Source organism: Lutzomyia longipalpis, chromosome 3 (assembly GCF_024334085.1).
Source record: "Lutzomyia longipalpis isolate SR_M1_2022 chromosome 3, ASM2433408v1".
NCBI lineage: Eukaryota > Metazoa > Arthropoda > Insecta > Diptera > Psychodidae > Lutzomyia > Lutzomyia longipalpis.
The window spans coordinates 21,518,497-21,530,728 of record NC_074709.1 but is presented as its reverse complement, the minus strand read 5'-3'; the positions used below and the strand labels follow the sequence as shown (position 1 = coordinate 21,530,728).

General features: G+C 36.1%; 1 protein-coding gene across 1 annotated transcript; it reads right to left on the bottom strand.

The window, feature by feature from the left end:
* Nucleotides 1-89: 89 nt before the first annotated feature.
* Nucleotides 90-11,792, bottom strand: LOC129792298 (uncharacterized). The gene is made up of 15 exons (XM_055831207.1): nucleotides 11,558-11,792; nucleotides 10,640-10,758; nucleotides 10,473-10,560; nucleotides 9,161-9,407; nucleotides 7,613-7,979; nucleotides 6,802-7,538; nucleotides 5,370-6,047; nucleotides 5,005-5,309; nucleotides 4,719-4,927; nucleotides 4,504-4,634; nucleotides 4,229-4,410; nucleotides 2,524-3,042; nucleotides 2,217-2,459; nucleotides 1,879-2,156; nucleotides 90-1,822 (listed from the first exon to the last, which is right to left on the bottom strand). The coding sequence occupies exons 1-15, from the start codon at nucleotides 11,790-11,792 to the stop codon at nucleotides 1,520-1,522; spliced, it is 4,641 nt and encodes a 1,546-aa protein (XP_055687182.1). The 3' UTR covers nucleotides 90-1,519.
* Nucleotides 11,793-12,232: the final 440 nt, after the last annotated feature.

Below are 12,232 nucleotides of genomic sequence, written 5' to 3'. Positions count from 1 at the left end.
GTTTTTTTAATCTTCTTGTTTCCATCAAAGAGAATTTTATCTCTTGTACAACACATTTAACATCAAAGAATCATCCTTTTGTTTTTCTTTTTAACACAATTATAGAATTTTTTAAGTCACAACTCTCCTCATTGGAGCTAAACATTTTTTTGTGTTTTGTTTTTACTTCATCTACACATTCAACATAAATTTTAGATTTTTGATCAGAATTTTTAAATGAAAAAAATTCTCTTCATTGAGAAATTTGAAATTTTAACAGGAATTAGTAGTTTCAGCTTTAAACGATCTTTAACATTTTATTTGGGAAAAAATGAGAGAAAGCATCATTTTCTCTCTCAATCTTAAAAAGTTTTAAGTTTGAAGGGCTAGGTTTTGTAATGTCCTTGTAGCAAAATAAATCTACATCATTGTAGTTTTAGTAAAATGTTTTTTTTTTAAACAATTTAACAGAGTTTAAATTTTTGGGCAACAATTTTGTCTATTAGATTTACAATACATAATACCAAACATATATACGTATAGGTATCTTACTCAACATGTAATCCATTTATGTGATTAATCATTGCAGTTTAAGTGGCTGCAAGGAGATCATAATCATTTTATTTCTTTTCCAATTACATCGAAATAAGACAACATTTACTCACAAAGGAAGTTTAATTAACTTAACCAAAACTGAGTAAGGCAAAAGTATTAGTCAATGAATAATATTCCACTTAAGTGAAGTTACCAAGCAACAGGTAAGTCCAAAAATCTTTAAGATTTAAATCCGATTCAGTCAAAAATCTTTTTCTTTTTTCTAAGAATTCGTCAGTTATAAAATTTTTGGTATTCTGGGAAAAATCTTATAGGATTTTGACATTTTATTTCTATCTTTAATCGGATTTTTGAAGAAAAAATACTGTTCTAGGCATCTTTAAAGATCTTTGGCGGATTATTTTCTTGAAAAACAAATTCTTTGTTTTTCTTTTTTAGAACGACAATATAATGATTTAAAAACGCCCTTATGTCAAAATCTTACAACACATTTTCAGTTAAAAAAAAGAGAAAAGATTTTTATGAGAATCGAAATCTTGATAATTTGCCATCAGAAAACATTTTAGGGGCTTAAACTTTCCCTAAATATTCAGAGGCATCAAGCTTTTAAAAAATAAAGAAAAAAACACAGCTAATAAAATAAATAAAGAGTTTAAATGTTAGAAAAGAAACGTCAAAAGCTAGAATTAATGATAGAATATGATACTTTTTAAATATTTGGAATTTAGGCTTTGAAAATTTCTTACAAACAGTAAAAAAAATTTCACAAAGAAAAACTCATCTTTGCTGCAGGTCTGCAATTCAATTGAATCGTGGAATACTAACAACTGACTTAATTCAATTGCCAAGATAAGATTTGTAGTAGTTCTTGTGCGTTTTGTCACTTTTTTTTATGGAATCTTCAAAAAATAATTCTGGATATTTTGCTTTCGAAAAAAAAAGCTAAAAAATTAATAAAAAGAAATATTTTGACTGGGAAGCTTTTTTAGAGGCCATAGTCTAAGCTTTCGCTCCATTCACTGTAGCGTGAATCTTGATTTTTGAGGCGTTGTTGGCATTCCTCCAGGTAACTATCCTGTATGCGGTAGATACCTGAATTAGCCTGGTACATGAGTGTTTCGAGGATGCGCTCGTTCTTGATGGCTTTAGACGGCAGTACGATCTTTATGAGATCTTGCGGAGAAATTCTGTGCAGCTTCAAATCTCTCGTCAATCGATCCATAATCGTTCGAAATTCCGAACGACTATTCCCGTGATTATTTGTTGAAGTTACTGCCTTAGTCTTGACCTGTAATCCAAAATTAAATGTTGGAAAATGCTTTAGAAAAAAAGAAGGAAATCTACCTTATTCTTTGCCCATGCAAGCATAGCTTCAAATTTACGAATCTCCTGAATCTCGAGTGATCGAGCCATGATCATTTGCACAATACTCTCACTGAGGTTTAGAAACTCTTCCAATTTAAACAGTTGATGGGCTTTCGTTTCAACAAAAGCAAGGATCATATTAACCAATTCCGAGGCCGAAGTGTAGCGCCAGTAGTAACTTTCCAAGTTTATTAGCATTGAGCACACGTACTCAATGCGAAGGAATTGTTTTGCATGATGGAAACATGCTTGAAGTACTGAAAAAAAAAAAAACTAAAATTAGTGATCTTTCCAAGGAAATCTATGCTGGGACTTACATTCAGGTAGATCATAATGCTCAGCAGCACAAATAAGCCCCGGAATTGTGACGCAAGTTAGTGGACAACTTCCAGTATGGAGATAATTAAGAAGGACTCGGAAGGTTTCTGAATCAAATTCGATGATATTGAACTCCGTTTGTGCCAGCTTAGCTCGATCAACTTTTTGCACATCAGCACACACAGAGAGTCCAGGAACGAGGAACTGTGAAGGATTCTTCTCTTTGCCACCATCTTTTCCATCTGGAAAATATATTTTTTTGAATAATTTTTTTTAGTAAATTAATTTTTTTTTATAAAATTTTACTTGAAAAGTCCTGAATTGAGGCCCATTTCTTCTTGTCGTCTGCATTGAGTTGGGAATTTTGCTTCTTCATGGAACGACCCCAACCTGTGATTGTGCCCAAACGTGAAAAAGCTCTCTTCACCATCGGCGACGATGGCACACTCTTTGGTCGTGGTGCCTCCATATCGGGAACTTGGAGGAAGTTGGAACTTTTCTTTTGGTTCTGTGGCGACACAAGTGCTGGCACAGGACGTGCCAGGATTTCCGCCACTGGTACCTGCGGTGATCCAAATCCCGTTTGAATGCCGTAGAGCATCTCCTGAAACACCCGACTGCGTACACCAAGAATTGCTCGGACCCCGATAAGCTTCACCTTCTGCTTGGATTGACCAACAAGGAAAGCAACATCGAAGAGTTGGGGATTTTGTATTTGCGGCTCAGCATTTATGAATGCACGTTGAAAATCTTGTGCTAACTGATCGTGATCCTCAAATTGATCTCGTACCGAATCCAATAGCGGAGACGATGGTCGCATGTGTCCTGAAGGGAAATAAAAAGAAAAAAAGAAACTGCAAATATTCGTCATGGGAATTGTGATTCTTCTCTCGACTGCTTTTAGGCTATAACGTGTGAGGCATTTTCTTCTCTTCAAATTCTTTTTCATTTGATCTTTCTTTCTTTTTTAAACTAAAATCATTAATAAGCCCAATAACGAACTTGGTTTTAAAAAACAATATGTTGGTTTACTTAATAAATTAATTTGTACTTAATAAATTAAAGAACAAGCATAAGAAAAGCATGAAAGAAATCATTTCTGATCCATCCAAATCGGATTGAGTATTTCAAGACATAGAGTGAAATTCACTATAAAATTCGGCTTAGCCTATTTCCTTAACTAGGCATAATTTTTGTAAGCTAGGTTTTAAGTTTTTTAAAGCAGTTCTTTGATTTTTAAAGGTCAGGCTTTTATAGTTGTAGGCCAGGCTGAATCAGACCGGAATGCATTTTTTGAAAAAACTCAAACAGCCTAAAAACTATTCCTAGTTAAAAAGAAACTTTAGATCTAGCTTAAAAGACTAAAGTTTAGCCTACAGCAAATTAGGCTGATTCAAAAACTTATGCCTAGCTTAAGAAAACTTAAGCCAAATTTAAGAAACTCAAATATGGCCGGTTAAATCTAAAGCCTGACCTGAAAAACTCTAGCTTATTAGTTAAAAAAAAAACTTAGATCTTGTTTTAAAGACATGGTTCTGACTTAATAAATGTAAGCCGAATTTAGTAGTGAATTTCACCCTTTATTTAATCCTTAACTACCTAAATAGAGTTTGCAATGTTTCATAACTCTGTATAATAGCTAAAATAATTTGTTTATAATGATAAAATAGGCAGACCATTCTCTCCAGATGATTGAGGCTGCTGCAAAGTCAAATAAAAGAGCTTAGGGATAGAGGTGAAAAGAAGTATGAGGACATACTAAAAGAGATTACATTAGATATAGTGAGAATCAGAACAATAACCATGTGAGGAAACACAGAAAAGAAGAAAATGCTCAAGGAAGGTAACTTATTAAGGCGTGTGCAATTTTATCTGTATTATATATAAAGAGATACTTAAAGGAGGAGTGAAAATGAAAGGATGGAAAGCAGAGAGAGTAGTTAAATTATGCAGTACATACTATGGCGAACATTGAATTGCACACAGCAAGTTACTTTGCATAATTCCTCACCGATCGGTCTCCATGAGCCACGACGGTAGGGTTTGGGTATTTGACCAGTTTCTGCGTGATTTGCAAGATTAGCCACGATGTCTTCTAGCATTTGGGAACGCGTACGCTCCTGCATTCGTGCGAATTTAGGGGCTGAGTACGATGCTCGTTCTCCATTCACAATTTTAGTCAAAATCCATTCTCTGAAAGGAATTTTATGAATTGTAGCGGAGGATTTAAAGGAATTTATAAAATACGTAAAAAGAAGGAAAATTATTAATTTATATTGATCATACCTGAACATTTGATCACGTACAAAGACGGATTGTTCCCATAAATATGGTTTGTAGGCTCCAACTTCATCTCTGGTTACAACAGAAACTTCGTATCTCGTTGGTTTTCTCTTGATCCTCGCAGAGACACGAACCTATAAAAAATATTTTTTAAAAGATTTATAACTTAAAAAATAATTAAATACAAAACTTAAAATTAAATTAAATTCAATACAAACCAGTATAAAAGTATGCAAAAAATGTGATTTAATGCAAGCTGGCGAAAATAGGGTATTATCTGCTTCTAAAAATACTACGCAAACAATATCATTCCCAATATGCCTTTTACGTTGTAACTTCTGAACATCATGTCTTTCATATGGCAGCATTGTGGAGACATGAAACATAATTTCTATGCCACGCCAGTTTGTGTGAACGGAATAGAGTCCTAAGATAGAAGAAAATTAATATAACAAAAAATAGAAAATCGAAAATTTTAAGGAAGGAATCTCTTTAAAGTCAAACCTGTAAGATCATGAACTGTGTCCAGACCTCCTTTGTACTTATCGAAACCTTTAAGGCGAACTTTGTCACCAAGAAGTTGGAGAAATTCATCAAACATCGGAGAAGTATCATTGTTCTCCAGAATTTCTTCTTCCGTATACTGATTTTCTTTTATGTAGATCACCCCGACTTTTAGTTCTGATTTTATGAATACTTGATCGAGTTTTAGGAGTTCTTCGGGTGTATCCTGCAGTTGACCAAGTGTTAGTGGAGGATTTAGGTTTACCTCCTTTCCGAGGGATCTAACAACTTCTTCACGGTTGTACCTGATTAGAGAAAAATCATTATTTAATCATACTTTAATAGTAAAATATTAATTGATTAACCTGTCTGCAAAAACACACGATGCTGGAATTAATCCGTGAACTGTATAGGATATAGCTCGAACCAATATACGAAACTGATCACGTCCATTCAGCGTTTCCTGCTTAATTGAAAGAATTACCGGACCGAGATCTTCGTCATTTGTGAAGTAATTCCAATGCTCAGTTCCATAAAAATGCTTCTCGTATGTTTCCTGCTCAACAGAAGTCAGCTCAAAGCCTTGCTGTTGTTCCCAAAGTTCCTCAATTGTTGTCTTCTTCTTTGTTGCCGTATCGGAATCTTCATCATCTTCACACAGATCTGTGCACCTATCCCGCGTTTCGGATTCATTGTCATTCTCAGAGCCACTATCATTCCATCCTTGTCCAGCCGTGGAAATCTTCTGACGTGAGCACTCAATCCAATATCCCGGGGTTGGAATCAAATTATGTGGGTATTCCTCACAGAATTCATCTGAACAAGCTTGTGGTGGTAGTGGGAATATGAGTGTTGTGGAACTTTTGCGCCTAGCTACGGCACATCCCAGAGATTGTGGTTTAAAGCTTCGTAGTTGCTGCATGAAGTCAGAACACTCCATTAGGGCGACATCAGCAAAGTGGAGATCACACAAGATGTGATTTTTAAAACGACGAGCACGCTTCTGATTTGGACCGGTCAAATTAATTCCACAGGAGTTGCATCTAAAAAGAAATTAAAGATTATGTGATCGAATTGTATTTAAATTGTAGCATAAATGATCAAATTAATGAAGGTACTAGTTATCGGAAAAAATGAGATTTTCTAGAATCTTTCTTTTTTTTTTAGATAGAAATTATTGTGCATTACATAAGTCAGAGTCAGTCAATAGAGAATTATTAAAGCCAAGGAATGCAAGGCGTGGTCAGAAGACTATTCAAGATGCTTTAGATTTTTTGAAAAATATTTTTAAAGACGTTGAAAATAATTTATAAAAACTATTTGATAAAACACCCTCCGAAACAACCCACAGTAATCAATACCTGAAGAAGGAGGCAAACGTCTTCGAAAGGTTGTTTGGATTAAAAGCAGGGACTTTTAAACAAATCAAATCTCGTGTATTTTCCCCTACATCATCAAAGTCAACAAACTCTCTCATATTTTTCTAACGTTAGACGTTTTTATTCTAACATTTTGACGATTCTTTTTTAGGCTTTAACCTTTTATTATTTGTTTAGCGATTAAAGATTTTTAAAAAAACATTTTTAACGTTCATTTTAACGTCTGACGCTTTTTTGTACAATATAATATTTGACGGGTCTTTCCTAACGGTTGACATTTTTATTCTAACTTTTGATGATATTAAAGAAAAACTTCAACTCCATAATTTTTTATGAAGTATTAAAGCACCCAAACACCCAAGCTTGAAGGGATACTGAAAACATAATTTCCGATCATCAAATATGAATTAAAGCTCACCTTAGACACTCTTCGTGGTAATGATTATTTTCATACTGTGGTGAAGGGTCCGTTTGTGTGCTGCTATCAAAAACCGTGCTGGTGGTTTCAACGGTCATCGTTCCAATTGTCCCATCTATGATTTGGACGCTTGAATCACGACGACCACGATAACGACACACATCATCACTTTGGGAACTTTGCCGCCTAAAATTACGGCATCGTATCATCTCGTCTGTAGTGCTCTGTCTCCTAAAACCGCGAGCAATTAGGATTTCTTCTGTGGTAGATTGGCGCCGAATAGACGGCCGAACGCTAGGTTCTGATGCGACAATATACGTCGGTGGGCATTGGCTGGGACTGGGATCGCGTGAGGAGCAACAACTACTTGAGTCTGGTGAACGCGACATGCGAGCTGTTGATGAGGATTGTCGACGAATCTTTTCACGGCAACGACGATTTATATCACTGTCATGTTCACGATTTCTATCTGGGGAAAGATGGGTTCGTGAATCACGACGACTGCGGTGAGCTGTTGTAACAGAATCTGGGCTGAGGCTATCTCGACGTGCGCGACGTTCTTCACCATCTGTCGTCAGTGTTGGCTGACTATCACGACGACTTGTGCCTGGTGGCTCATCGTAGGTTGTGGCTTGGCGCTGAAGACGCTGCATCTTTGGTACCATGTCAGGGCTAGACTTGGATTCACGCCTATACACACGTCCGCTTTGAGTTTGAGATTGTGAATCTCGACGAACCTATATAGCATAAATTAATTAAATAAAGTATTTTTCCAAAAGAAAGTTTAAGAATAAAGCTCTTTTTCTCTCACCTTAAGTGATTTGAGGGTTGTTGGGCTAGTTGCAGGTGGTGTGATGGATTGTGTAACAGAAACAACTGGTGGAGGTAAAGCTTGGCACGAACTGTCCACAAGATTATTTGAGGCAGTAATTTCAGGCTCAGGTCCTGTAGCAACACTTGTTGTCATTTCAAATCCAACTCCAGACTCCTTCCGACGTCTCATACTAGCCAGGGACTTCGTAGGTGCCTGGACGTGGCGACAACTGCGAAGGCTATCGCCAGAGCCACGACGTGAATCACGCACTTCTGTCACATCTCGCTCACGTTCAGTTTGGCACTCACGCTTATTCCAGAGTTTCACCAAATCGGATGTGTGAGAATACTGCCGAGAATCTTGCCTATATGGGAGAAAAAAATATTAGAATGAATGAAACATAAGAATAATTTTTTTTCCTTGAAAACCTCACGCACCATTAGGCGCCATAATGCCAAACCATCATTCACCCACGCACTCACTCTCTACACCCATTCATGCCCGACTTTCAGGAGACCAACAAGTAGGACGCGTATTGTGCCTGCAAACTGTTTTCCACCCCACGCATTGGTCCTCCCACATTGAACTTTCTTTCTGCATCTGCGCGAGAACTTGAGAAAGCTCAAGAATGTGGGAAATGTATGGCATATATTGCAGCTTTTTATTAGTGAATTGTTGATATACTATATGTAGGTATAAGGATGATTAGGAATTTTTGAGAAAGAAACTTTCTCATGGTTAAATTGCTCAATTTACGTATTTTGGAAAAACACAAAAGGATATTTTTTTCTTATTATTTTTATCAGCAATATTTTAATTATTATAATGTACACTCTTAAAGCCATTGACAACGCTTCCGCTAATTACGGAAATTGGTATACCACAAGGTGAAGGCTTTGTGACGTAAAGTTTTATGATCTATATGAATACTGATAGAGTAGAAGATCCTTTTAGAGAAATTCAATGAATGGATTAATAACAATGGCTATATATTGGTTCTAAATAATGTCGAAGAGCTACCATAAATACCTAGAGCCTAGCTTTGGATAGGTGTTAATATAAATTATAATTTAATATTTTGAGAACATTTAAGGACACCTATAAATTAAAAAATTGGGACCTTTTGTTCCCTGATAACAGTTAATAAATTTTTTTAGCCCCCAAAGAAATGATCCTGAAAATTTTAAACGTTGTAGGGTATTTTAGATATTTTAGTATTTATGATAGAACTTTGTAAGACTTAAAATTTTAATTTAAAAAACTTTTATAAAGTTGTTTCCGTTATATTCTTGAATTTTGAAACTAATCAACAAAAAATAGTTTTACAAGGATCAGGGTCAATAATAATTTAATTAAGATCAAACTCAAAAAAAAAAAAAGAAATAAATATAGCTAATTCATGAACATAATTGGTAAATAATATTACGATTTCAATTCAACACCAGAAATTAATCCTATTAACAGGCAAATAATAAAATATTCTGAAAGCACGTGAAAATATATCTGTTATTATATATAATCATGTTTGTGTTGAAAAAGACTCACCTTGAACGTCCGCTCCTGCTGACTTCTGCGCTGGATTCGCGTCTCTTGTAACCACCTGATGATGATGGTTGCACTCCTTGAATATCAATGCTACTTGTGCGATTCCAGGGGAAACTCCTGGCCAAGTCAGCAAGCGTCTCCCGTCGATTGAGGGTATTTTTTGCGTTTTTCTTGCAACTCGAACCACTCCACTCCCTCAGGATATCCGTCAATTGGGCAATGGAAGAGCGACGACGGCGCGGTACACCTGATTTATTTTGTGAGTTGCTTTTAGTGAAAATGTGTGCGTGCGGACATATCATTGTGTGTGTGCGAGAGAGAGCTTTGTTTCATTCATAACACTGAAATAACCATGAAACAACCTCCCCCGCATCAAGAAACAGAGCTTTTAGAGAAAAAAATTCTTTTGAAAAAATTGAATAGAATTGTTTTCGTAAAAATGATTTTTCTGCGACTTGAAAGTAAAAAATTAATTATTAAATCTTATGCTTTGTTTTTCATTTAATTTATGTAAATTATGTTTTATGTATTGCTTATGCTTATGTACATATATATGTATGTTTTATATATAATGCTATGATTGAACTTTGACCTCAAGAAATACGTAATTGTCGCTCATCCGGAAATTTTTTGCGGGTAATTTATATGTTTATGTTTTATGATTATGTGCATATGCGGTAAGATAGGGGATGCTATAATAGATTAGGGGGGTGTATTATTTTACACTGGGTGGCTATAAGAAATGTAGTACAGCCTCTCAGCCCCTGGGAGAGTTAAATCATTTCGTAAATCAAAAAACTAATTTTTCGCCAATTAGTCAAAAATGTAAAGAAGTTATATCGGACATACATCAACAAGCTTGAGAAGGGTTGAGGGACTCAGGGGGAATTAAAGCAGTTTGAATAAATACCCTAATCTCAGCAATCTTAGAAACAAATTTCATTGAGGTCGGTCATGCCGTTTAGAATTGCATTGAAGCTGATGGTCGAAGGTTACTGAGGGAGTTGCCGAAATTTCAATGCTTATTGTTTTAACAGAGGGAATTTAAAAAAATGGACGTTGAATTCAAAATGGCTTTTGAAAGTAAGGTGATATCCGAGAAAACATCCCTGCTACTCTCTCAACTTACATTATGCAATAGAATATTATTATCACCATTATCTTTGTAGATATTAGGTACCTATATATTTTTAAGTATTAGCTACATCCTTGTAGCATTAAAAAAAATTATGAGTCTATTCCAACATATCTATATTTTTTAAAGGAAGAAAATGGAGAGTAAAATTAAATAGGGGATGGGGAAGCAACTCACTAGAAATGGGTGGTGTGTTGGGGGATGAAATTTGAGCTGCTGAGTCGCGTCGTCCACCCAATCTCTGGCGCACCGTAGATTCTTCCAGCTAGAAAAGGAGTGAAAGTGAATGTGGGTGGGTCTTCTCCTCATGGGAAAGGGCAAAGCAATTTGATATGTGCACTGACCTGTTCCCTCATAAAATCATCCCAACCATTGCCACCCTGCCACACGAGACCAACTTGGTGGCTCATAATGGGCAGGTTGCACACGAAGCAAATTGCAGACATTTTACGTCTAGGCTCCACTATGATGAATATTAGTTACACACGTTAAGTTTAAAGAAAGAATTTTTTGCTTTAAGCAAAAAAAATCCCGAAAAATTTTCTTTTCAGCACATACACCACCTTCACTAACTCTTAAAATCCAAATTAAATGCAGAACTTTTTCTCATAAATGAATTATACTCAAATATTGGAATTGTATGAGAATCACTGAATGAGATAAAATGCAACAGAACTGCTTGCAGAACTTTTTTTCCTGGGCTCATACGCGAACGTAACAGGTGGCCATTAAAGCAAGGACAAGTTATGTGCTCCGACTAAGATCTCGTGCTGCTTCATTGAGGACAAATACTTGCTCAGCTTCCCCTATATCCTAAATTTGACAAGGATAGAATGCTCCCTTTACCTACAACAGAACGAGAGCACGCGTTCTGCCTGCCATCGGAGACATCCTGGCGCCTGTGCAAATTGAGAGGCTGCGGTGTGCTTCTGTATTTTATGTTATATAAATAGAAATGAGCTCCCAATCAAAACAGGATTAGAAGCCGGGATCGATAAGGGGTGCCTCCACTTCATCCCCCTATAATTCCCAAATCCTTACATGCCTCATATAGCAACATAGGATTTTTGCATGAATACAATTTTGGCTTGAATCTATTTATGGTGTATAAATTGAAAAGGGGGTGATTTGTTCACCCCTATTTATTTATTTTTATTGAAACTTTCAAAAGATACCAAGATGAGTGGATCATCTTTTTGGGGGAGGGACAGATTTTGAGGGATGATGAATGTGCGTGGAACATTTTATTATTTTTATAAAACTCAAATGGGCCGTAATAAGCATTGCATAGATATCCAGAAGGGCCAGATTTTGGCCTTCTACGGGGCAAAGAAGGTTATCTCTGAGATTTCTCGATTGACGGGCTGTTCTCGTAGCATGGTGTACCAAAGATAACTCGTAAGGTAAGCGAGGGAGGAAAGCAGCTACCACACGACGCACAGACAGCCGCATCTGTAGAGCATCACGAAATGATCCTTTTGCATCCTCCCGAAGCATTCAACAAGACCAGGATATCTCTGTTACTGATCGAACAGTCCGGAAACGGCTGATCATTGCGAAACTCAACGGCCGAATTTCCAGAAAGGTTCCTTACCTCAAGAAAAGCGGAACCTGTTGAGGTATGAGTTTTGTCTCATGAAGAGGAATTATTTACTTTCATTATTAAGTTTTCATTGATATGCAAGAATTAAGACCTAATTGATTTTCCGACTAGTCTAGCCAAAAAAAAAAATGTATTGTAGGTAATTTGAAAAAAAAAAGGATAGTTGCAACTGTTTTAAAGCTTTTTTTTGTGGATTGCTCAATGAATTTGATAAAAGAATGTCTGTTTGTTTTGTTTGCTTGTTTGTTTGTTGTATAGGAACTCCTTCGAAACGGCTCGGCCGATCTTCTTATTATTCGTTATGGAGGTAGAGTGGGTCATTAAGAGTTGTAAT